At 42.3% G+C, this 27,068-nt stretch overlaps 1 protein-coding gene across 12 annotated transcripts in view; it reads left to right on the top strand.

Moving 5' to 3' along the window:
• The window catches only part of BCAS3 (BCAS3 microtubule associated cell migration factor), a 300,050-nt gene that overhangs the window by 66,911 nt on the left and 206,071 nt on the right, over window positions 1-27,068 (top strand). For all 12 annotated transcript variants that reach the window (XR_010745132.1, XM_066333524.1, XM_066333513.1 and 9 more), the window contains exons 13-15: window positions 4,028-4,161; window positions 11,489-11,753; window positions 26,486-26,636. Coding sequence is in view for 11 of the 12 variants with exons in the window: in XM_066333524.1 (XP_066189621.1) it covers window positions 4,028-4,161; window positions 11,489-11,753; window positions 26,486-26,636 (550 nt within the window). In the remaining variant the exon portion in view is untranslated. The remainder of the gene's footprint in view (window positions 1-4,027; window positions 4,162-11,488; window positions 11,754-26,485; window positions 26,637-27,068) is intronic.

Below are 27,068 nucleotides of genomic sequence, written 5' to 3'. Positions count from 1 at the left end.
ACATAAATTTCCACTGGGTCCTGTGTATGCAAGACTTCCAATGGATTTCAGCTGTTATCTGTTAAACAGGGATTAATACCAGTTTGAAAAATAAGCAGGAAATCCTCAAGAATTATTCACTTTTCATCTCTGATTATTCACCCATAAAGTCCCTCATCAGAGAAAACATTTGGACTGAACTTAGCACGGCTTTAACCTGTATTTCCGTCTAAACAGCTTTTTGGGAAAATGTCACAAGGCCTCTTAAGGAGCTTGAGCTGAAGTTTCCTGCACTTGAAAGTGAAAGTGAGGTAGGACCAGGATTCCAGGTCGTGTTTCTCCCCTGGGATTAGGAATTCCTGCTGCAATGCTGCAGGGAGATGGAGAGAGAAATGGAATGGCTGAGCTGTGATAATGGAAAACTGGGATTCTTCAGTGTGAAGTAATGAGAGCTGGAAAATCCCACCACAAACCCCAGCCCAGTGTTCTGAAACATGGGTGATTTATTGTTTGAATAACAGGAGCGAGGAAGAGATTTCAAAATGCTGTTTTATAAATACAAGTTCTTTCCCATCTGTGGTGTTGTGCTTGGGACCTCCGTGTTGATACAAGTCCTGCCAGAATATATTTGTACTTCAAATGCAAATGTGGGTGTGAAAGGTCCTCCTCAAACTTACTGAAAAAGAGTGTCTAATACAAGTGAAAGGTCTGTTTTCCCTGGGCTTTCAGCTAATAAATGCATTTATTCCAAACAGGACAGGCAGCAGGAGTTTAGATTAGACATAAATTGCCAAATCAGATACCACCCATCTTTCTATTTTTAAATCAATTCCTTTCCAGCCACAAATGTATTATCTTTCACTTCTGTACTCCTTCAAGTTAGCAAAAACAGAGAAAAGAAACCCCAAACCAAACCCAGAAAACCCAAAGGCAAAGCACACGTGGAACCAAGAGCTGGGAGCATCATCTGGAACTGCTCAGAGCCGCAGGTAGGCGAGGCTGGGATCCGAGGTGTCACCCAGGGAAAACAGGGACCACCATGGGTTCTGGGGCCACAGGGTTTGGTGTTTGTGCCCAAAGTGAGCCCTGCTCTGCCTAAAGCAGCACCGTAGGGTTGGGCAGGAGCCTGTGAGCAGCAGGGGGGTGATACCCTCCTTGTGCTGCCCGCAGACACCCGCGGCTCTCGCCGGCGCTGGAAATGAGATCCTGCTGAGCTGAACACCCATGGACAGCACAGGACCGTGATCCTGGTGTTTTCACTGGCTCGGGATCATTGCACAGCCTTTTGTCTCCAATTCCAGACAGATTCTTGGTGGATTTAGGGGTTGGTTTTTTCATCTTCCATGCGCCGTGCGCTGGGATCCACAGGAAGAGCTCTGTGCTGGGATCTCTGGCTGCACTCAGCCTTGGGTCTGTATTATAAAAGACTTCTCAAGCCTTGGGGGAAGAAAAAATATCTGTTTGCAGAGCTTGTCTGCTCAGTATTCAGAAAACTCTTATGGCTCCAGCTTCTCCAAAGGTCCTTTCCATCAGGAATAAGAGCACAAAAAGGACCCAAACACCAAAGACCCTCCACGTCTATATAAAGCTGTCTAATGCATGAGGGGAGACAAACATGGGAATAGAGAAGATAAATTCTTACTGGGTTGAATTAGATTTTTGGAATATCTTCGCTCCAGTAACAGCAGCAGCCCAATTCCAGCACACAAACCCCTCTTTGCTTCCAGCTTTCTCTGCTGGAAATGCTATATATTATTGAGGACCGCACACTTCACTAGAAGGGAAGTGTAGTTTGTGATGTTGCAGAACAGAATTAATGCAAATTGTGTGCATAATCCCACACGAAAGGCTTGGCTGCCTTGCACCGGAGCAACTTGAGCTGTATTTCCTATCAACACAGTCACTACAAATCAAGGAAATTGCCAGTTAAGCCAACATTAACATCCAGACCAACCTCAGCTCACATGCCTTACCGCCCAAACATAATACCCCAGCGCTCTCCCGGATTTCTCAGCTCCATAACAAACTCCCTTTCATTTCTAACACCCGGGGCCGGAGGAACAGCCGGGAACAGTAAAAGTGTGTCTGCTGGAGGGAATCTTGCTGAGCTCAGATGTGAGATGGTGCGTTTGTGCGAGCTGCAGGAAATGCCTGGGTGCAGCGTGGGTGGCCCGGCCGGGCGCGGGCTCTGCCAGCCTCGGTGGTCAAGCTGAGGGGAAGCTTGGAGGCAGTTTTGTCTCCCAGAGCAATTTGGATTTTGTGCCTTGCTGCTGGTGGGCCTCAGAGTTGCCTGTTTGCCTTCGCAGGATCCTTGTCTCAGAGGTTTTGGAGAAGCTGAGGTGTGCCCTGGGGAGGATGCTGCCTTGCCCTGGGTGAGGTTTCAGAACATTGGCACGAGCCTTTGGCCTCTGAAATGTTTCTGTCTGGGCCTAAAGGACCCAATCCCATGGATTCCAGGATTCCCGAGGAGGGCAAACGCTCAAATTACCAATCCTTTTCCCACTGCAGTGGTCCTGGGTTGCTGAATTTTATCAGACATTAGATGTGCTGCTCAGATCTCCAGTCACATCGAGGGTGTCCTACAGAAGAGTAAACTGTATTTCTGTCGTGTATAAAGAAAACCTTCACTGTTGAAAGAGGGAGGAAGAAATCAGCCTCACAAGGACTGTGCCTCTGACATGTCTGAAGTGGTTTTGCTCTTGTTTATGCCAACCAATCTAGTGATGAAATGATGGTCCCATAGAGAAGCTAGTCACACTTAATTTTTACTCTGCTGCTTGGCACACTTTTTACAGTTTCATACTAAAATTTTCCAAGTGTCATAAAGTGGGAAATCAGTGGTAACATGTGAGAGGTTTCAAATATGTGATGTTGGTATCTGGGGCAGCAGAGGAAAAGCAATTCCTGGTATCACCTGTGAATAAATGAAGGCAATGGACACTCATTTGTGGCAGAAATAAGATTATCATTTATGCTCTGAGTAAGTGTCATGTAAAACGCGGGGACTAAGTTCTCTTCCTGCAGGATAAAAGATTTCAGTTGTGCTTTATGTGGAGAAATATTGCAAGAGACCTGAGTGGGAATTCCTGGTTATTCTTTAATAGGTGGGTGCCTTGGAAATGATTTAGAGTGTCACTATTAAACTGCTGAAATCACTTTGTACTTGATGTTAACTAAATGTCAGAGGGTTACTTTGGGTGATAATGTATTAAGTTCCATTAATAACAGAAAAATAAATCTGGAGTTTGTTGCTGTAATTTTAAGTGCTGCCATGATGCTGCATTTTCCTTATATGTACAAAAATACCTATTTTTCTGTATAAATTTATGGCAAATTGGCTTCAGATATCTTTGTAAATGTTTAAAGCTGGGTTATGGGCTGAGACGTGGTGGGATAAAAAAGTAAATAACAAATGCAAGTTACTGTGGTTCTGCTGATCTAATTGAATCATTTCAGTACCTCCACCAGTGACCTGTTTTCAATGAACCTGGTACCTCATTTAGTGTTTCATTTGAAAGCTCTCAACTCTGCTTTTCACCAATAAATCAGAGAGACTCTTTCATTTATAAGGAAGATGCTTCTTCAGGATTGTTTTGGTATGGGCTGTTTTGGCTGGATTTCGATCATCTCTTCTGCCAAAAGTTGTTATTGTGGAGACATCAATCTTTTTTAGACTGGCTCTTGCCCAGGGAAGAACGTTTTGGGGTTTTGCTGTAACATACATCACTTCAGTGCTTCATGTTGGTTACACAGTTCTCGAATTTAGTTGGAATATTCAGATTTTTCAGATGTTTTTATAGATTTGTGTTGTAATACTATCTTAATATATTAATATTTAAGTAGTAGTACTGTGAATATGATTTCAGTTGAAGTCTTGATTCATTTTTATGAGGTGAATCCCTTTCAATTCAGTAATTTTCTCTGTTTTCTTCTGTTTCCAAACCCCAAACGTAAGCCTCACTCTGTTTTTTAGATGGACACTTTAAGCCTCTTCTTTTGCAGCAATTAATCTCTTGTGCTTTTTTGTTGTGTTTTTTTCCCCCCTCAGGGATGTTGCTGGTCACCACTGACACATTAGGCCACGATTTCCATGTTTTCCAAATCCTGACACATCCTTGGTCATCATCACAAAGTGCCGTCCATCATTTGTACACACTTCACAGGGGAGAGACCGAAGCCAAAGTAAGTTAAACTCTTTGCTGAGGAATAATCCCCAGACACCTTATACATTCTGTGTATGTTGGCACTTTAATGTTTGTTTCAGCACACAAAGAGCCTTTCTTGTGCTCCAGCCACAGAAGGGATAAGAGCAGAGCGTTTAACCTGGACAATAATAAATTCTTGCCCTTTGCAATGAGGTGCTGTCAGATTTATTCAGATCTGGCACTGCCTCCAAAGGGCCCCGATTATTGGCTGTGTTTGCACTTAACCTTTTCTCATGTAACATGTTCAACATTTGTCTCGTGCCCGTGAGGGGACTGTCAGCGTTTGCCTGGCTCTGGTGGTAAAAGCCACAGACAGACAATTAAAGGGTTGAAAGGAAGAGTTAATCAAGAGGCTGTGATTAACTTTTCCTAGCACAGTGGGGGAACCTGCGGAGACTCCCCAGTTTAACTTCCCTTGTTGAAAAATCCCCCTCTCAGAGAGGGAGGACTAAGTGAGGATATTATCCAAGGCAGGGAAAAGTCTGGAATTGTATTTGAAGCAATTCTCAGCGAAGTGATTTGTTGGTGAGGTGGGGAAGAGGGATCTGCTCTCACTGGCAGGGCTGTGGCTGTGGCAGCAGCAAGTTCTGCTTGAGTCCTTCGTGGTGATGCTTTTGGGCACCAGCAGAGCCTCACCTCTGGAGCACTGAGGAACTGCCGAGGAACCTGCTTTAAATACAGGAATAAAAATGTCACCACAGGGTAAGAATTGAGTATTGCACTTGCTGATGCAATTACACACGGGAAGCACAGACTTGTGACAGCCTGGCAGATGTAAAACACTGTGACAGGGACAGCCTGGGGCTCTGTGATTATGACCCTGGCACTGGGAGCTTGGCTGGTTCTGGTACCTGATTACAGTTCCATCAAACCTTTTTTTTTTCCCCTGGGAGTTGAGCAGTTTCCCTCAAGTTTCTCACCATACCTTTGTAACAGGTAGATTGTGAAAGCTTTATTCAACCTAGCAGTGGTTGATGAAGTTTTGTTCTGGATGAATTTATATTTCTGGTAGTTTAAATGCTCTAAAGCTTTCCTGTTGCCATTCTGGAAAAGTGGAATTGCTGTTACAGGTAATGGTTTACTATAAGAAGGAATAACTAGTCTGGAAAGTGAGAGGAAATTAGGAAAAACTGTTCATTTGGGATCATATATATAGTACTAACAAGTAGTTTTTATTAATATTACAAAGAGCAATGAGATCTATGTGTATACACATACTCTGCCATCTACTTGGGCATGTTCTATAATGTGTTTAATGTTTTAGAGTTATTTTTGTTCTCCCTTCATACAAAGACTCAATATTGAAACCTGAAGCACAGGACTTCAGTCATGAGGAACAAAGATGTTCTTCTGGTTTTTACAGCTGATAAATTTGTTTTCAGGGCACACATTGGAAACCAAACAGAACATGTTTTAGAGAAGAAACCCTTATTGATACATGTTTTTTTGGGATATAGTATTAGCATCTCTGTGAAAGCATTGCATTAAAATTCTCAGAATCAACATAGTAAAATTTTTTTCCTAGTTTGCCACACAGTTTTCATTTGGGATGTGAACAGTATAGCTTTTGGAATGGCATAAAATGGAGAAAATTCTAACCAGTCTGAGGTGTGTTGGTGGATTTCACAGCTCCCTGGATAATTAAACAATATTGCATTGGTACCTGTGATTCTCAACACACATAGTTTGAAACGTTTATATAATATGAGAGATTGTTTTACTTTTTTCTTTTTGAATAACAGCACTTGAAGCTGTTCAGTGCTACTCTTTTGTTGTGTGAATTCCACGGATGAGGAGCATTAGACAAGAATTTTGGAGATTGTTCAATATAAAACTCTCAGTGCAGCCCACACTGGGAGCCTCTGTACCTCCTGTCTGGTTAAAACAGTATTTATACATTTGCAACCAGACCTTTTTTCTTTTTTTTTTTTCCTCTCTGCTTTAAAACTAACTGTGAATCAAGGCCAATGGTCTTAAAGGTCACCTTCTGTACTGGAGCTATAAAAAGTTCTAATTTGTGTTGATGGACATGAGTGATTATCAGTGTCAGAATTTGTTTAGCTAGTACCCATTATAAATTGTTTAAACATCATCATTATGGCCGTGTTATATGTGGGATTTTAATGTCCATGCTGAAATCAGCTCTGCTTTTCTATGTGAGGTTTTGGCTGACAGAGCTTCACCCCACATTTCCCAAAATTCCTTTTTGTGACTCAGATGAGGATGGGGTGGGATGGAAGGTGGACCTCTGCCTCACAAGGGAATTGTGAAGACAATGCCCATGGCAGAACATGAAGCTGAGATAATTCACTGAGTCCCAAGGTCACAGCATTCAAAGTCACTTTACTTCAGATGCAGGCAGAAGTTCCTGTTTCGGTTATATCAGATCTTTTAGCCTTGAAGTGCCACTTGTGCTTTAGATTTTATATTTTTTCCCTTAAGAGGACAAAGAGCAGCACTGAGTGACACCAGGAAGGTCCATTGCAAGGGCTGGTGGTATTTAACTGAGTCAGAGAGAGAACTGAACCTCTCAGCTGTAAAGAGGAGAAATGTGCACGTGTGTGTGCTGCATATTTTGGTTAAGGATACATTTTCTTGTCCTCCAGCTGTTGCATTATGAGGAAACGCTTACTGCACTCATATTTTTACCCAAGAGCATCCTGGAAGGATTTTAATGAAGGCATAGCATGTTCTGAACTGAGGAAGCTCATTCACTTACAGATGAAAGTTAGCCCGTCACCTGATGATCCTTTCTCTTTGATCTGAAATTGTAAACAGCAAAAACAAACGCCCTGAAAACAGCGTTATCTCAGCCCAGGACAAATAAACGTCACGATAGCATCAGCTGGCTGCTGGCCAGCTCCTCTGTGAGCCTTTACTCTGTCAGACTTTTGTTATTCCCACTCCCAAACTGCAGCTAGAGCTGACTTCAGTCGGGGAAGGTAAACAGAGGGAATGATAAAAACATTCCAGCCTGGCTGCCTCAGAACACGGGTGATGTGAGGCTTTTCCAGGGAATGCACCAACGTTTCAGTGCTGTCATTCCAAAGGTTGTGTCACACCCTGTGCCCAGGTGGGGACACACTGGAACAACTTCCAGACATTGGATGTGAATCTCCACGGCCGTGAGGAATTCCTTCCTGTCTGTGGCGTGCTCATAGCTCCAGTTACTGAAACAGACCCTGGAAGACTGGGAAGACTTCCTTATTTCTAGGAAAGAAGCTGGGGACAGGCTTGAAATAATGAAGATTGATTTGGGAAGTTGATCAGTCTGGGATGAGAGCTGACAAGAAGAAGCTGCTGCAGTCAGGAGTAGTTGGCTGCCCTGAGGAGATGGAGCCTCCCAGGCTCATCTCTTTTTTTGCAGGCTCAGTTATTAATAGAGAGCTCAGCTCTGGTTAAAGGCCCCACGTGAATCTCTCACTGTGCCCACATTCTGCCCTTGCTTTTACACAAAACTGAGATCAGTGCTGGGGGCCTGGGGAGACAGAGTTGAGTCTGTGTGGGTCTGATAAACCATATTGTGTAGACTATGATTTTATTATTTTTTCATTTATGTTGGTTGCTACATCATTTCCTTAATTTTCTCAGCCAAAAAAATTCACATACAGACCACTTTTCTAATTTATTTTGACCCTTACCTCCTCAGGACTGCTGCTCTTTCTCATTGTTTAATGATACCGGTTTTTTCTTTCTGCCATCTCCCTGCACAGCATAATTAAATACTTGAGTCCTGTGCTTCAAATCAGGGTGTTTTTTCTCTGTGACACAGCACAGTGATCATGAACAGGTCACGTTCCTGTTGCAGCACTGCTGGTCCTACTCTCCAAGTTTAATTAAATGCAGTAAAATGCACAAGAATATACAGATTGCACCTGGTGTAACTCCACACGACTGACAGAGGGGTGGTAGGAAGAAAAAAAAAAAAAAAAAGAGTGCTAGGAAGATCAAAAAGTGCTTTATTTATTGTCATTATTATTGAATTCCAAGGCTCAGCATTGTGGGGTTGGTTTTTTTAGCTGTTACATGATTTACCTGGACGCAGTCCTGTGCCAGGTGCTCTGGGCTGACCCTGCTGGGGCAGGGAGGTTGGACCAGATGAGCCTCTGTGGCCTCTTCCAACCCATCCTGTGCTTCTGTAATACCAGAAATGATTTTTTGATCTGCGCAGTATTGAAAGCTGATCCTCAGTAGAGCTGTTGACATGTGCCGTGTCCTTGGAGGACTCTGTATATTAAATTACCTGTCTGTGTCACTCAGGGCAGGCTCTGAGTGGTAACTACATTTTAATTCAGTTTTCTGCAGGATTTTACATCATAATGTTCAAAACACAGGGAAATGGAAAAGTGGAAGTTAGAAAGAAGCATAGAAGAGTAATTGGAGGGAAACGGGAGAAGACAGGAAGCACATTGACCTTTTGGAGGAAGTCCAGAGGAGGCCACCAAAGTGTTTAAGAGGGCTGAAGCCCCTCTCATATGGGGAAAAGCTGAGAGAATTGGGATTGTTCAGCCTGGAAAAGAGGAGGCTCTGGAGAGGTGTATTTGTGGCCTTCCAGTACCTGAAGGGAACCTGCAAGAAAGATGGAGACAGTCTAGGACTCTATTTCAAAATAATTTGAAAATATCTTAAGGATTCCCAAATTAAACAAAATCTCAGGTCTGTAATTCCCTTTACTGGTCCAGGCAGAATAGGATCGATAAAATTTTAAAATACAGACGTGAGTATTAAATGTGACATTGACCTTGAGCTATAGAATAAACTTTACATCATGAGAGATCTGCTGTACTTTCTACTTTATTAACATATATCTGTAAACACTATGGGGTCTTGATTGATCTTTGGTATCTAAACATTACATCATAATTAACAACAAATCCAGAAATATATTATAAATACATGAAATAATAGTACATTAACCTAAAGAACAGCAATAAATTGCAACGCTTAGCATAAACTTGAAAACCACTAATGGGCCACTGTGCAGTTTGTTTATACTCTGAGCAGTCGAGAACTCGGCGTAATGTACAGGAACGTGGTGGGGAACAGCACGGCCCAGGGCGTAATTTATGGGGGTTTATTCATGGACACAGCTGATTTTTGAAGTTGTTTCTGAGACTGCCAGGATGAGCATTGTCCTTTCAGCCCTGGTCCGTGCCTTCTTCCAGTTCTGCTGGAGAGTTCCGGGCTCCTTCGCGGTGCACGGATGGGTTTGTGCTGGTTTGACGTGAGCGTGTTTAATTCGTGCCCTTGGAATTGGAAATATTCTCTGAATCAGCTCCTTGAACTGCCTGTGGTTCTGCTGCTCCTGGTGTATCAGTGAGAGACAAACGAGGCCGTGTCTGGGAGCAGTGAGCAATAGGTGAATCACATGGAACAGCAGCTTCCAAAATACTCTTTGCTGAGCAGGATTTCACAGCTCTGTTCCTGTAAATCTTAATTCATTGCGCACTCTTCTCTCAAGACTTTTTTCCATGTTGTTACTGAGCGTTTAAACCCTTCTGCCTTTGTGGTTTCAGCCGTGCTCTGACTGCAGCCAGTGTTTGTGAGCGCTGTTTTAAAGAGAGCATTTGGGATTACAGAGTTCCACACTTTCTTCCTGCAGATCAGGAATACTTCTTTTCTGTGTAATGTTTACACTGAGGAAAAAAAAAACAACAACCCATCCCGTAGTGATTGTTTCCCAGTTTCTTGGCTGGGGTTGTCATTTGCCAGGGCTGTTGTGTGCAGTTTTTGAAACAACATAACCCTCAGGGTGCCAACTGGAAACGGAGTATTAAAGTAGAAACACACAGTTTTGTTGCATGGTACAGCGAGATGGAATGTTTATTACTCTGTCATCTCATGGTTCTGTTGTAACTGAGAGTGGCAGTTTCTGCAGAGTTTGGTTTTGCCCAGGAGGATTTGCCACTTCAGCAGCAAGTACTGAAATACTCTTGGTGCCATCGTTTTCCCTGACTCCACGGCCTTTGGGGGTTTTTCATTAATCCCTGTGAGGTCTCTAATCCCTTCCGAGCAATCTGTTAAGGTGAAACACTTTCACTGTAGGTGGGTCGGGGCTGAATCCTGCAAGTGCCAAAGCTCTCAGGTTTTGGGGAGCTCGCTGAGCTGCATCGTTGGCGGCTCCTTTGGGGATGTCACCTGCACTGAAAGGAGCAGGTGTGGAGCGCTGGTTTTAGTTTATCTCTGTGATGTTGATGAAGCATTTCGTGTGACAGTCTGTCAACCAAATATCTTGTCGCAAGTCACAAGACTTAAACCCTTTTTTTAATCTCCGAGGCTTCGGTTGGAAACTTGCACTTTGATGAATACTTTGCCGCTTTTGTCTGGAATAGCTGGAGTGCATTTCTGGAATATTTGTCAAGATTTTATCAGTGTTTACTCCAATTTGAGTACCTAGTGTATTGTAAAACTGGCTTCAGTGAAATCTTAAAGAATTTTATTTAGTTTATGCTGCTTAATAATATAATGAAAACTAATCCTTCGTCTATATGTTTGTTTGCCGTGGTAAATCCCACTTGTGTCCATGGTTCCTTTTAGTCAGCTTTTACCTTTAAAAACGTTTTTGGAAGAATTGTTTCAGGACTTTTTTTTCCTTTATGATAAATCATTTTAACTTCGACTACTTGTTTTCTTGAGTTGTCTGCCAGGACGGGCTTGGAAACAAACTTTAATCTCTCTTTTAAAGCATTCCTTCAGGAACAAGAATTTGCTTTCCATCAAAGCGTTGTGTAAAGCACACTTAAAAGAGAATTAAATCCTTCTGGACTTCATATCTGAGATCTATGCAAGGAGTAACCGTAGTGGAAAATGTTTCACTTTATTTTTACATTTGCTTCAAAACTGACCATTTTAAGCTATAATATGACTTGTGCCAGTATTTGTCAAAATTAGGCCCAGTGGTGAGATCTCTCTCTTTTCTTCTCATCCCTCCCTTTTCCCGTTTTTGGGCAATCTCTAAAGATTAAACAGGCAAATACAAAACATGTAATTGAAACAATTTCCCAGCTCTTTTTAGAACGAAATTCTGTTTGAAAACTACACCAAGATCTTGCGGCTTTCTGCAGCACTTCGCAGCGTGGTTTGTTTTCATAATCTCAGAATATTTTGAAAAGTCCCAGAAATTCTGCAGCTGTGAATTACAGTGATTGTCCTGAACGCTAAGCTCACTGATAAATGCACCAAAATTCAAACAATTGCCTAAACGTTAGGGATGGTTTTTCCATTTCCAGCTCAGATTTGTGTTTGAGGTGCGTTCGCAGCGCACGTTGGTGGCTTCACCCCGCTGTTCCCCCCGTGTTTTGCAGGTACAGGATATCTCCTTCAGCCACGACTGCCGCTGGGTGGTGGTCAGCACGCTCCGAGGCACTTCCCACGTTTTCCCCATCAACCCCTACGGAGGCCAGCCCTGTGTCAGGACCCACATGTCCCCACGGGTGGTCAACCGCATGAGCCGCTTCCAGAAGAGCGCGGGGCTGGAGGAGATCGAGCAGGAGCTGACATCCAAGCAGGGAGGACGCTGTAGCCCCGTGCCCGGCCTCTCCAGCAGCCCCTCTGGCTCCCCTCTCCATGGTAAATCCACTTCCTTCCTTTCTTTCCCACCGTGGGGATAATAGGAATTTCATAAAGTGAGGTGCTGTGGATATTGTGCAAAAAAGATGTCACGCATGCAGATGCTGCAGGAATGAACCAGGGTGGGAGCACTTTGTAAAGACAGTTCTACTTTTTTGCAGCTTGCTTTAAGTAAATGATGCTGTCATAGGTGTGTTAATAATTTCTCCTCAAAAGTGAAAGCTTGGGTGTCTTTAGGTTTCAAGTTTTGTTTCCATGTAGCGCACAGTCTGTAAATTGGTCTGTATTTAATGAATTTTATTGCCTAAAATCCTCATTGCTCATTGGCCTTGATGATCACAGAGCACATCTGGGTATCTACTATAAACACTGCTCGAGGAGAAATGTGGGGACAAGGCAGTGGAAGCTGATGGCACAGATCTGTGTCTACTTTTTACAGATTTGTGGGTGTGGGAACAATGTCACAAATAATGTGTAAAGGTTAAAAAATCTGTAAGAACTGATCTAACCATCCTGTTCCTGTGGTGGATTGTGCCTTGGAGAAACTCGAAGGATGTGAAGGGGAGCCTCAGAAGATGTTCAAAAATTATCAATATCACAGCTTTTCCAGTTCTGCCTTTACTTTCAGCTGTCCTCTTTCATGAGGTCCGTGCTAGAAGCTGTTTTGTTTGCATTCAGGATTTGCTGCATCCTTATGCCTCCTTTCTGTTGAGAGTAAGTCACAAGTTCCATGGAAGTGAAAGTTTGAATAGCAGTTTGTTTGGGGTAGCCACCCTTTTCCAGTCTGAGAGTATTAAAAATGGCCAGGAACAGTCCCTCTTCCCTAATTATGAGTAGGATTAGGAGCTCTTGTGAAAGCCCAACTATGTGCTGGGTTTTCTGCTATAGAGAGAACCTTTGTGGGATTTCTGAATCAAAGGAACTCTTTTATGACTTGGTGATTATTAAGGGAACCAGGCTTGTCTCAGAACAACCCTCTCTGTTTTTGCCTTTCTTTGGACTTCTCTGAACAAAGGTTTGTGCGTGGCTGTTCTGGAGCCATCCTCTTCTGCCTGGAGCCACTGGAAGGCACCCAAAACGTGCTCTGAGCTTTCTTCCTCCTTGGGAGACAGTTGTGTATCTCCCATTTCACTTCCTCTCATCTCTGTACAGCAGCTCAGCCTGGAACAGGCTGGGGAGTGCTCCAAAGGTTTGCTGTGGCACATCCAACCTCTTTAAACTGTGGACATCATGGAGAGGAGAGGAAGGAACTGTCAATTTGTGTGGCTATCACCCAGCCAATTCTATTTTCTGTCAAGGGAAATTGCAGTAAGTTGTTGCCTTTACAGTACTCCGAGGTACATTTGAAGTTTTGAATAGATCTGACACGTTTTTTAAAAGAAGAACCAGCAGTTTCAGGATGCTCAGTGGTGGTGGCAGGAGACAGGCGTGCATGGACGAGTCACTGAGAGAAAGGCAGCAGCTTTTAAGGGACTGTCTCCAGAGTTCTGGAGCTTCAGTTTGCAGATGTCTGTCTTGAAAGATAATAAATCAGGCTTCTTTCAAGATCTCTGTGCAGTCATCACTGCTTGAAAATTAGCTCTGTTCAAACAATCAGCTCCACTGGAAGTCTGCACGTGGGTGCTGAGAATTAAGGCAGGAAGGTGACTGCGATTCCTGGAGGACTTCACACAGATTGTGCTCGTCACTTCCCCAGTGCAGAACTTGGACATGTGCTATGACTGTGTGGTGGTAACTTGCAAAACTTCATATGAACGTTTTTCATGAGAAATTTGTGGAGGAGTTAGCACAGATGTCTTAAAAAAAATTAGGAAAAAAAAAAATACAAAACGGTTGTGTTTGAAAGAGTCCATTTGGTAAAATGCTGTAATATTTTCAGTAATTTTATTGCTGCTTTTTCATTTCAGTAATCTTTGAGTTCCCCTGGCTGAAGGCAGGCAGGATATTGAACCCTATTCTAAGCTTTTTATAAAAAGCCATTTATCATCAACTTGTAAAAAACCCCTGAAGTTCAGAGCGACTTTCAGCAGAGGGACTGTGTGTGTGTGAGTGTGTGTGTGGCAGCAGGATTAGCCAGAGACCGATGATTATTTTAATTTGTGAGCTAAGATGTGTTTACTCAGATTGTAACAGCTCCTTACCATATTATAATGTTAAATTATTGTTGTTTGGAGGAGTCCCGGCAGTCTGGTGACAGAAGTGTAAACGAGTACTCGAAACAGAAAAGAGCAGTTCTGGGTTTAATTCTTTGCTTTACTTCTAACTCGCTCTGCAACCCTTGGTGAATTTTATTCAGCTGATTTTGTCTGTCAGCTCTCTGCTGTGTGACAACAGTAATAATCTCTGTGTTCTCCGCGTGTGGAATGACTTTAATTTTGTAGCTTTCTTCAAGAAGAATAACTGTTATGTTCCTTAATCAGCCCTCTAAGTGCAGCTGATTATAATAGAAATAAAGCCAGAGACCATGTCCTGGAGAGCCCCATTGCTCTGGGACAAGGTGTTGATTAAGTGACTGATTCAGAGGAGATTGTGGCAAACTGGAGGATTTTTCTGTGTGAACTCACGTCATCACGATTTGCCTCTTACATGTTTTCCAATTTTCAGTAAACCCTACATTAAAAAAACTGCTTTTAATCTTTCTGCTGTTATTCTTTTTCTATTGCAATATCATTGCTACAACCTTAGGCCAAAAAACTGCACTGGCTTATCTTCCCTTTTGCTCAGCAATTGTAATTTATTGATGGTAATTTGTGATTAGTTTTTCTTCTTGTAAATATTTTCAGAGCTCGGGCTCTGTCATATTTTTCTCACTTGTTTTTTTTTTGCCTCCTGGTTTCAAAATGAAACTGTTTGCTGTGTATATAGTAGCAAGGCAATCTATTTACATTGTGTTGGAACACCCCAGGACTGTTTACCCACACAATGTCAGCCTTTGCTGGGGGTAGGGATGATTTCATTTCCAAATGAATCATTGTTTGGCTTTGTTCTTTCTAGCAGCATGAAGTAAACTGTTAAATAGAGGATGATAAAGAGATATTTCCTTTGCACCTTTTATAGCCGACAGAGATTTTGTTTGGGCTGTTCTGTCTGTTTAATGCAGCGAGGTTGTATTTTTGTCATTCCACTGGATTGCCAGAGTGTGTTGTCAGGAATATCTGAGTTATGTTGGGATCCTTTTATGGGCTTTTACTATTATAAGACTATTACAGCATCGGTTGGTTGTTGGGGTGAACATTAGGGTAAAATGCAACCTTAGGTGACCATTTTACTTGTATGAAATTGGGTTTATGGTCCTTACCTGTCTCACAGGAATTCTGTGAGGAGCAGTTAAAGCAGAGCTATGTCCTTGGTGATGCAAACTTCTCCCTGCTCTCTTCAGGACACCCACAGGTGAATAGCAAAGAGCATTTAGCTGTAAAAGTGCAATGCTTTACGTGAAAGGTTGAAAACTACATATAACCCCAATTATTTTAATCCTGCAAATTAAAATTTACCTAATGTTATAAATTCTTGCACCACCAGTTAAGTGAAATAACTCTGCTCGCTCAGTTTTTCTCTGTTGTTGGCTACAGGAATTTCCAGTACCAGAACAAATAATAATCCAGTGAGTTAACATTGGATCTACAGCTACACATCCACACCTACTAAAAATATTCCACAATAATATGATACTCTCTGAATTTGCCTTGCATTTCACTGGGGATTGAAGTATTTATTTATTTGCCAAAAAACTGTTCATAGTATGCTGTGGTTCTGTTTCAGATTTAATACCGATGCTGAGAGGGAGTATATAAATTTAGAATTATGAAAAAACCGTGTTGTTCGCCATACAGTGCATTCAGGCTTGTATTTACCTCTTTATAAATACTTTAATACAGCACGTTTTTCTTTTCAAAATCTTTTCTAAGTTTAAAAATCGGAAGATTTTTCTCTTGCTTTTTTCCTTCATTTGCGACAATCGCAACGTGATTAAAATCCAAGCAACAAAACTGGAAGCTTGATAAACACGCAGCCTGAGATGCTTGACATATTTTCACGTTACTTTTCACTATTTCCCAGAGTGAAACTCCTTTTACTAGAAGAATTCTTATGGGAAAGCAGAGTTGAAAGGACTGACATCATCAGCCCTTCCTGAAAAACAGATTGGTTTCCTTTAAGTAACACTCACTTAAGAAACCACCTATTTAGAGAGAAGCCGACAAAAATAGTTTCAAAGGAAAAAAAAAATTAACTGTATAATAACTAGAGCATTGGAGGGCAGTTCCTTCACGGAACGCTGTGAACACGAGCTGAAAACGGATCTCGGAAAACTCTGTATTAAGTTTAATTTTTCTCTTCGTAGCGTTTGACGATGGAGAAACAGTTCGCGCAGAAACAGCGCAGAGCAAGCTGCAGCCTCGGCCCGCGTCGTTTTAACGTGCTTTTAACATTGCTATTCGCCTCATTAACGCAGCGTCACACTCGGATATTTTTTTAAATTTTCAGATAATTTCAAAATAGTTCCTTTTTTAGCGGCAGGTTTGGTCGCGGGGAGCGGCGGCGGCCCCCTGAGCGCGGCCGGCAGGGGGCGCCCTCCGCCCGGCCATGGCCGCTCCCTGAGGGGCGCCCCGGCCTGGGGCCGCCGGAACGCGGCAAATGGTGGCCTTTGAAAACAAAAACAACCCAAAAAACAACAAAACAGCTCTCGTTTTAGCTAATACAGGCACTGAGCTGCCGGTACAGGCACGGTGGATATTTATTTATTTGCGAGGGTAAACCCTCCGCGTTCTCTGTGCTGCCTGAAGCGTCCGGTGGTTCTCTTGGCGCCTTCACCTCAAGTTTCTCTTCACGGTGTTAAGGCCCGTTGGGAAAAAACAACCAAACCAAACCAAACTAAAATTGATTCACCTGGTGGGAATGTTCTGCTAATGATTTTTAGAGGCCGTTCTGTGATTCTGTGATGATTTTTCCTTTCTGGAGTAGTCGCGGCGGTGGTGATGGAAGATCCCACGTGCAGGGCTGGGAGAAAAGGAGAAAAGGGTTTTAATCGAAGTTTGGGAACTGGCCAACACCTTTAAACGAGCTGTGTTTGCTGTGGTTTAGCTGCCTTTTTTGTCCCCTCCTTTTTTTTTTTTTTTTTTTTTTTTTTTTTTTTTTTTTTTTTTTTTTTTTGTAATGGGTAGAGAATCAGTGGAGTGAAAGAAGGGAGTGCTGTATTTTGGATAGTTTCTGAAGTGGAAGGAAAAGATCCATTCCCTTCAGATAAGTAGGGAAGCAGACTGATAAATTCTGTCACAAGGGAAGTTCGTGCCTGTACATCAAGCGTTTGTGAAGCAGCCTTTTGTAAACAGCAGAGATCGAAGACTTGGGGCACGTTTGCATTGATATTAGAAAGAAGTTTCGAATTTTCCAGACAGATTGAAAATTGAAGGAGACGGACATCAGAAGGGAATTGCAGCTCTGGAGATAGGGGGTGTAAAAATCTACGAGTGATTTAGCACAGCAAATGCCGTAGCAGTGGTCAGAGCAGACTGTTTGGGAAAGGTTGTGGGTAGACAGACAGAGGGGAAATAATCGGCAGCACACAGGAGACCGTGATGGCAGAGATGGATCACGAGGTGAAGGGGAAGGCAGAGAGGGCTGGGATTACCACAGATGTGAGCGTCCCACTGAAGTTTTCCTGTCAAGACGGATGATTTCAGTCTTGGTAACGTCAAATGGGAGGAAATTTTGAGAGGGTCAAGTGCTGATGTGTCAGAGTCAGGTACTGAGGGAGTCCAAGAAGTGGTAACTGGAATTTTAAGTGTTTATCTGAAAACGACTTAATGAATGACAGCTTGTAATTCTATGGTTATTTCAATTGTTCCTTCGATTAATCCCTCTTCGTTTACAGTAAAGCCATGTTTTTTCATCCGCAAATCTCCCCAGCTAACCAGGTACATAAAAGACAGGCTAGTGCATTTCCTTTTTGTACACTGCAAGTAGTAAAGACATCCTGCAGCTGATTCAGTGCTTTGATCGGGTTTTGCAGTTGCCAATTGGAAATTGATAAATAAGGATATTAATGGTCCATGAGAAGGAACATACTCAACGTTACATCTTCTCAGTGTGTCAGTGCAGAGAGTTAGGTACACTTTTGTACGGTTGAAATGAGTGTGATCAGCATAAAAGCCATCACTAGGAGTGAAATTTGGAGTAAGAGTCCAGCTGAAAAGAGCTGGTCACTGAAGGAGTGACGCAGGAAAGATTCTCTGCATGGTTCATGGCCAAAGCACAAAGGGGAGAGGCTGGAATTAGGTCAGGAGAAGAGTGGACTGGCACAGGGGAGACACTGCAGTCCAGACATTCGTTGGTGGGTCAAGGAATGTAAGTAGTTCAAGGGAGCTGCCATCAGTGAAATGACAAAAAGTAGCTTTGCTCACCTGATACAGGCCTCTAAAGAGTTGGATCAGAAGGTGAGAAAGTCGAATCTAGAGTTTTTCAAGAGACGGTATCAGCTGAAGGAGGAGGTTGAAGTACGGAGGGTGTTGCATGACAAGGGAGGTTTGGCATGAGGGAAGGTGAAAGCATGTGAAGCTCCGTGTAAGTAACCAGTGAGGGGAAGGAATGGGGCAAGAGCTGGTGGGAACAATCATTTTATCTGATGGACGTGCTGAGTTCAAGCCCAAACACCTTCTGCTTCCCCTGGCAGTGGGTATTCTGGGAATCCAGGGCTGCTCCCTCATGTCTGCAGCCTGAATCAGACTCCCTGTCTATATGATTGGTGATGGATTATGCAGTAAATGGGTGTTGCCCTTGCTGCCCTCTTTTTTTTTTTTTTTTTTTTTCTTCCCAGTTTATTATTCTTAAGTAAGGCATTTAATCAACTGTGCATCTTTGGTAGCCTGAAAAATGTAAACACTTTATGTAAAGAAACGTAAGCATTAAGATTAGAAATAAAATATACTTCTATCTTTTAAAAGGTTTATCTTTACCCTTAAATATGCTGATTGAGCTTATTCTTTTTCGCTTAGCCCTTGTGGGCTGTTAAAATCAGTTGCTTTTTCCCATCTCAAGGAAATGCATCTTTGACACTTCTCATGACCTGAGTCACGATGCTGTCACGGAGCCAGAAAACATCCTCAACGGTCATGGGTAAAAGAGCAGAGCTGCCAAGGGTGTGTGGTGGGTGCAAGAGGGACAGATTGCTTCAGTTCCTATTCTATGGGTGTTTCAGACAAGCCATTTATTATAATTACCCATGGATATTATTATCAAGTTCTCAAATGCAGTGGTTCTCAAGGCACTTTCTTTTTTTTCCACGTAACTTGGGATAAATCTCCTGTATTCAACCCGGATTAAATTCAGATGCTAAAATATTTCTTCTTATGTTTGCAAGCGGAGGGGAAAAATAAGGCAGAGATGGAAAGGTGAGGATAAAAAAATCATAGATTTATTAACACGTAGTTTATCGTCAAAATAAATTGTAGTAAACTCAGGCCTTTGGGTAAGGAGCGGTCATTAAACTTTTCCTATCTCTTCACTGAACACATTTGCACACAGAGATGTCCTTCAGAAATTCCCAGCCCAGTTCATTTTGCAGTTTCTCAGACTGGCAGATCTGCTTTTCTGACTGTGCTGTCTCAATACAAAAAAACATTAGGCTCATAAATACAATTTTATTCTGTATCATTTGGAAGGGAAGTCAGATACACCGAAATTTTTCCAAAGTTTACGATGCTGAAGCGTCTCCGAATTGTCCCTGAAAGAAAGCTTTGAATTGAAATGTGTGCTGATCTGAACTATGATGGATGGACACGACGAGGGGCAGCAATAGTGCATTCTTGTTTTCTCAAGCGCTTCATCATTCACCAGCAGACAGTGTTAGCAAAATTCCCATGTGCAAGGAATCGGAGCAGCAGAGCCTCTCCCCAGCGCCCGGAGGCTGCCTGCACGATAACCTCATTAGTGCAGTGTTAGTCTGAGCTCAGAGAGTCCTGTCCTCTCAAGAGTTTGCAAACTTCAGCCCAGAGCTGGCCTTCAGCCACGTGGTGGGGAGGATGGCACTGCTCCTTCGTGTTTCTCTGCAGCGTGCTCTGCAGCTACACCCGTAGTAGTTATAAGAAACTACTCTTGCACTCTGTGGAGAGCTGAGGGTGCAAGATCTGTTTCAAAGAGAGTGGACTCAGCCCTCGCTTTTGCTGGAGATGACCCAGCAAAGGGTGGCCAGTTTGGCTGTTCTGGATGGTAACACCATCTGGAAGAGCCCAGCTGAAGCGTTGCTGCCACTGCCTGTGCAAAGCCTGAACCCAACAGCTGGCAAACCAGTTTGGTTGGGTTTATTTCAGATTTTGCCCATACATGGACTTGAGCCTTGCACAAACAGTATTTTTAGTTAAATAAGTCCTGAAAGATGATTATTATGCCAGACTTGTGTGTGTGGTGGTGGAGGGGTTGTTTTCTGAGGAAATCCATCTTTGTCCAGGTAGAGGCACTGGCAGCAAGGGGGTCATGGGAGTTCCTTCTCTGCTGAGCACGAGAGGAGATTATTGGGTATCAGTGAGTGGGGCACTTTATAACTGAGGGACAGAATTCCTGAAACTGAAGATAGTAGAAAAGCTCCAGAAGGAGGAAGAGACTGCTGTGAGGCCATGTTCAGATTTCGAGTGGATGTTGCTGAAGTTCAAGGAGCTCGGGTGAGAGGCCAGGGGACTCTGTCCCAGCAGTGACCGAGACACTTGGGCTGGCGCTTGCGCGTCTCTGCAGAGCACTCTGACATAGGAGCTGTCACCATCACATGCCTTGCCTGGATGCAAACAGAGAGCAAAGCTCTGCTTTCTTTGGGTGATCGTGAGATTTAGTGCAGCTGTGTTTCCAAAGGTTCCGTATCAAACGGATTTAAATGTTACAAAAACAACCGGCTCCGTTTTTCTCTCCCATACACTCCAGTGGAAGCAAGTCAGTGATAGGTTTAGCTCTGAGTAGCTACAGTAGCTAAGACATAATATTCCTCCTTTAATGGGTCTAATTGTACTGGAAATATTGAGGGTTAGGGTGTGAAATGAGTTTAAATTTGATAGGACACAATTCAAGGAAATGGCAATGTAACTTTAATTGAGAGGCGATCGTTAACTAAAATAATTCGTTTCCTGACTTTTTCTAGGAAAGCATCTTAACATTTCACGAAGAAAGATAACACATGTTGGGCTGAATGAAACAAAACACGAAAGCAAAAGCCCACTTTGGCAGTAATTAGGGCTGGTGGTGCTGGGTGTGTTTCCAGGGCCGTGGCTGAGTTTGTCTGTCCGGCTCTTCCAAGGACTCCGTGAGCCAGCATTGCTTCCGCTGGGTTCTCTGCTCGGGTCACAAGGCAGCGTTTCTCACCAGGGCGCTGCTGTTTCCTCTTCCGACTGTAGTAGATTACAGATTATACTGGAACATGTCTGAGGAAAGGTCAGAAACGAGGGTGAAAGTCTTGGAACTGAAGCTGGGAAGCTTTCCATTCTCATCCGGGAAACTTTTTGTGTTGAATAAAAAGCGAAGCAAAATAAACCGCCGCATCCATGACACTTTCTGTTTTTCCTGCCGGTTTTTGCCTACCAGTGAGAAAGGATTTTATTTCCCTTGCGTTATACAATTAGGGAATGTTTAGCTGAGGAATCCTCAGTGTTACACTAAACAGGAATAATGGCCAAACACGGTTCATTTTCCTGTAACTTGGTCTCCACATGATTGCATAGCCCGGAGTTACTGCATTTTTATTTACCAAATTATAGATGTTTATATGTAGTGTTAATGTCAGTAGACTTTGTGGTACCCTTTGAAATGGAGTCTGTTAAATACTGGAAGATATAAAAGCTAATCAAGTGGGGTTTGAATTTTAATGACACTGCATTACTAAGCTTTTTGTATTGGAGTAATGGAAGAAAAATGGAAAAAATCAACATAGAAGCATTTTATTATAAGGCTGAGAGGTGCTTGATACCACTTTAGTTTTTCAGATAAAGTGTATAGAGAAGCTAAAATCCTTTTGATCATTACTTTCCTACCAGAAAAAATTGTCTGGGCCAAGTTGTCTTTGCTTTGCTCACTGACAGTTTACACCAGAGAAAATCCTGCAGCACTTGGAGACATGTCAAACACATGCTAAAATTTACCAGGTAAAAGAGTTTAATTAATTTAATTTTAATAAGTTGGTGTTTGCATCCGTTAGGTGTGAGGGTGTAGTTTTGATTTTAAGCTTGGCTGTGATTTAGGGATTCCATTTCCCTGCACAAATGGGATCTGTGGTTCTGACAGATTCCAACTCGGTTGAAATGAGATAAATGATTTAGTTGCATTAATGTGGGACTGTGCCTGGACTAAAGAGCAGACTAACAGGGTCTTCACGCACATCATTCTTTCAGGGTCCTATAAAGTCCTTTTGCCACACTGTGTTGCTGCTGAACGTCATCCCTGGGGCTGGGGAATGTCCCTGCCAAGCTGCGTTTGGATGTAAAATTCTGTCATTAGTAGTGCCAAAAATCAGGGTGTTTCTCCTCCTCTCTCAGAGATGATCTCTGACAGCAGTGCCCTCAAGTGCTCTGCTCAAACACTGACCAGTTTGAAATCTGGCCTGAATTCATCAAGGCTCTTAGTTGATCAGAAGAGGACATGTAACTGTATTAATTGCTTTCAGTTGATTGATTGCTTTTTGAACAGTGTTAGAAGCTCGCAAGTCTTGAAAGTTTTCCCCTTGATGTAGCTTCCCTTTCTTATCCAAAAACACAGTTTCAAAACTTAAAAAAAGAGTGATTTAAATCTCATATTCAGGCCTGAAGAGTGGCTTAGAGATTGAACACTGGAGGTTTGTGGAGAGCCGAGGGTGTCTCTGCCCAGGGCTTGAGGAGGGAAGTGCTGCTGTGGGACCCCGAGCCTGTACCTGGGAGCTGCTCCTGATGGCTTTTCCACAGATGTCCAGCTTTGTCAAAAACCACTAAATCTTGCCGAGTTTATTTTCCTTATAGCATCTGTATTTTATAATGGTGCTTTTAATTTGTTTTCTCTTTGTCTGCTGGGATTTCGTTTGTCCGGCCCTTGCAGGCCTCCCTTTTTTTCCTCGTGGAAGTGAGTCTGTCAGTGATGGCCGGTTTGGGAATACAGCTCCCTCCCTCTGACAGCAAAGCCCATTGTTGTTTTCTTGCTTCGCTTTTATCCTCAGCTTAATCCATTTCTCCTTTGAGTGTCAGTGGAATAAAATGTCTGGAAAAGAGTGGCTCAGGTTTTGGGGGGGGGGGATGAAGATGCTGGTGGTTTTGCAGACTCTCAACCAATGGATTGGGTTTTCTGTGTCTCAGTAGGCAATGTTTGCCCTACACAAAGCTGCACTTCCAAATAAACTTGTCAGACTCCAGAGCCACGACATCCTCAGCTTTTTGGAAGTCCCTTAGTAAAATCAGTAAGAGATTTACCAGCCCAGACTGGCTTTAATGTATCCCATGCACAGCTCTGATATGAAAATCTCTGTGGCAGCCCATGGAAAGACAAATACTTGACCCTTTGCCTTGCATAGGATCCTGAGGCTCAGGGTGATCATCTAGGAAAAGTGCCTCCTTGCTTGGGATGCTCCACTGGAAATGATCCTTGAGGGGACACGTTTGCCATGGAATTGTGATGGTGATGACTGATTGCAATGAAAGCATTCCTGGAGCGGTCTGTAGGATGAGATCTGTGTGTGTCAGTCTCCAGCCATTTACAGTTAAATGCACTGTCCACATGTCGGGAGGTAACTTGAGTTCAGCATTCTGCTGGATGAAAAATACTGGATATTTCTACACGACTTAAACTTTGGCTTGTTTGTTGCTTGTCCTTTGACAGTGAATCAACAACGGCTTGAGCTGTAGAAATAATGTTGATGCTTGACTGCATTCTTTGTGCTCTTTTGGCCCAATCTGACTGCTCTGTGCACCCTTAACTCCTGTTTGCTGCAGGAGTTTCCTGCTTGGAAGGGCTGGAGGAACGGAAGGGGAATTTTTGGCATTCCTGGATGGGTACAGCAGCACACCAGAAAATTTAGGGGGGTTTTCTTTGACCTTAATCATCCTCACCATCTTGATATTCTTGTAGTCAGATTTACAAGAACAACTTTCCTGTCAGAAATAATTTCTCTCCTCTTTGTAGCATTCCAACTTTGAATTTTTGACTAGTATCACTTTTAATTACAATTTTTGCAGTTAAGCAACTGACTGTTGCAGCAGAAAATGCAGGTTGGCAGGCAGTGGTTATTGTGACATATGTTTGGTATTTACAGCTTTTCCATTTGTCACAGCAGAATTTTTTTTTATCATGTTTGTGCTGTGAAGTGCTGTGCGTTATGAGGTCTGGTTTAGTTAATTTTTTATTGAGGTTTGTATGCATCAGATTTAGCTATACTTCCAAATACATGGTTACAAATTAAATGCTTGACCTCCTGAATGTTTTTTGGTTTCTTTCTCAAAGAAGAATCATCTTATACTTTAGTCCCTTTCAGAATCTCTTTTACACATCTTCATTATTTTGATTATTGTTTAGTGCTTTCATTTTTTTGGTTTAATTATGTTTCTTTATATACGAGCCTAAAAATTTGTAAGATGTCGTTGTTGCCTACAATTAATAAAAAACTCTGAAGGGATGTGATAAATCCTGTAGTTTTCTAAACATCCCTGACTGCTCTGGGAGTCCTCAACATGTATGGAAGCAAAGCAGCTCATCCTTGTGTAGGAAGGACCTCTGTAAATTCCTCATTTCCCTGCATGCAGATATTCCACTGGATCAGCTGAAGGCTTTGGGTGTATAGGAAAACCACATGAAGCTGGGAGCAGAGGGCACTGAGACATGAAATGTGCCTTGAGAAGGGAGAGGGGCTGTTCCAACCCAGCCTTTAATCGTTAGATTCTGAACAAGTAGAAGAAAACAAATCACAGACATTTGGAGCTCCCTCAGTAGATACAGTCGGTGTTTGCTGTGCCCCTGTGGATCCAGGGGAATATGGGAGAGGGAAACACTTCCAGAGAGGCCTTGGCTGCAGGAACACTGACTAATTAGACAATAATGCTCAAAACTATTCATATGCCTTCCTGCAAGAAGCAAAAATGCATTATTAAACTAATCTTAAAAAAAAATAATATAATTGCATCTCAGTCTTATTTAAAACTGAGCTGGGTTGGTTTTTTTTTTTTTTTCCTTTTTCTTTGTATTCCAAGTTGGTGCAGGAAAATTGCTATTAATGAAATCTGCTCTCTGGGAACTTCAATAGGCTTGTTCTTCATTAAAGCCTTGCTATTTCTCTTAAAACGTATTGATGGATGCTCAGGCCAGATACTTATCACAAAATACACTTTGTAATTTCATCATTTCTGTTATTGTGCTTCTCTGAGACGCAGAGGTCTGGGGGCTTTGCAGAAAAACCCAAATAAAACCCCCAAGCCCCCAGTTATCTAGTATTAAAAGAAGGGTGAAGGAAGCATTGAGTGTCTTTAGGATGATGAGACATTCATTAAGATTTTTCCGCCTTCCTTTTCCTATTTTCAATCCATCTGAAGTACCATTAAAGCTTTTCAGGCAGCTTCCTGTGAGAAACCCTTTGCTGTGCTGTTTTTCTTCCTTGAAAAAAGGTGGCTGCTCTTGAGGCAGATTGTATGGATTTGGCCTGGGATTTGTATAATATCTGTGTAGAATGCATCGGTTGTTTAGGAACCTAATTCCCAATATGGTTCCCTTTTGATTAAGAACAAAGCCAGCGTTTCACAGCATTATAGGAACACAGAAAAACAAGTTAATGATCTAAACCTTTTAATTCATGGTTGCTTGTCTATTTAAAGTACTTTTGATTCTGCTATAAACAGACTGGCCCCTTTTTTTGTTTAACTTCTTTCTTTGGTTTCTTCACATTTCTTTCTTTACTGTCCATGAAATTTGGAGCTAGTTTCCTTTTCCAACTGAAGAATGAAAGGTTGTGACTACAGAGTGATACAGCGAGTAAGAAAGCGTAACCAAACTGGGCTTCCATCCAGCACAGACCTCTTTGAAATCAGCTAAATTTAGGGTTGTTGAGGGCTTTTTTGTTATGTTTTCCCTTTCCTTTTTTTGCAGTACCTGTGTTTCATTTTCATCCTTTTTTTTTTTTTTTTTTTTTTGAATGAATACGAAATTTGTTACCTTTTTGATACTTTGGTGATTTTTACATCTCGTTTGGCGTGGCTTTATTTGCCATAGTTACTTGATATTTCCCTCCAGCCTTCGTCCTGCAGCTGATTATTCTGCGTGTCTTTATCCGTCGAGACAACAAAAGCGACCTTTTCAGGACTTCCAATTACCAACACTGTATGTGGTACTTTAGGAAAATAATTCCCTTCCAGATACTCCTTACTCCTTTTTTTTTTTTTTTTTAATAGAGAATTGGAATCCAGAGCTTGTCCTTCAAATCGAACTCGAAAACTTTTTGGTGAACAAAACTGCCAGGCAAGCAGCAGCAGCAGCAGGAATAATTTCCCTTGCAGGGAAAGGAAACCTTCCTTATCCCCATATGTAAAATTAGAAATTGCTTCTTCCATTGTCATCTATTCTTTATATGAAATCAAAATTAGGTTTTTGGAATTTTTTTTTTTTCTTTTATTACAGCAGCAGCTCGTTTGTGGGGTTTTTTGTTTTTTGGTTTTCTTTGGTCTTTTTTTATCTTACTTCAGGCAGATGTAGAAATGATAAATGAAGGAAAAAATTCCAGTAATGTGTTTTATTGCATCTCTGTCCCCATCAAGGTAAATTGAACAGCCAAGACACTTACAATAACTTCACAAACAACAATCCCGGGAATCCTCGACTCCTGCCTCTCCCAAGTTTGACTGTGGTGTTGCCTCTGGCTCAAATCAAGCAGCCAATGACATTAGGGACCATCACCAAACGCACAGGGTAAGTGGCACAAACCTTCCTTAGCCTTTGTGATTCATGTGGAAATCATTTGTGTTATTAGTAAGAGTTGGTTTTATTCCGTATTTTAATTTCGGTGCATGTCATTTAATAGCAGCAGAAGGGGGGGGGTGAGAGGAAGAGGAGATTGAAAACATCAGATAAATTAATACAACCTGAAAACAAACCTCTGTAAATTCAGGAATATTCATTTGAGTGGGTCAGGAGACATTTTCACACCAGGAATTGGAATGAAACATAAGCAGAGCTGTATTCAATCAGAATTAAATATGGTTTTACTTTTTCTTCCAAGTTTGTTTATTTTGATTTCCAACCTTTTCAAGCAGAAATGATTTTTGACCATCAGAAGTGGAAAGACAGTAAGCCAGGTTGAGCAGAAAGGCAAAACTTAATCCTGCTGTTTTCTTGACCTTA

The sequence above is a fragment of the Sylvia atricapilla genome, chromosome 20 (assembly GCF_009819655.1).
Source record: "Sylvia atricapilla isolate bSylAtr1 chromosome 20, bSylAtr1.pri, whole genome shotgun sequence".
NCBI classification, from domain to species: Eukaryota; Metazoa; Chordata; class Aves; order Passeriformes; family Sylviidae; genus Sylvia; species Sylvia atricapilla.
The sequence above is the reverse complement of the archived record's forward strand: the minus strand, read 5'-3'. Positions and strand labels throughout refer to the sequence as shown.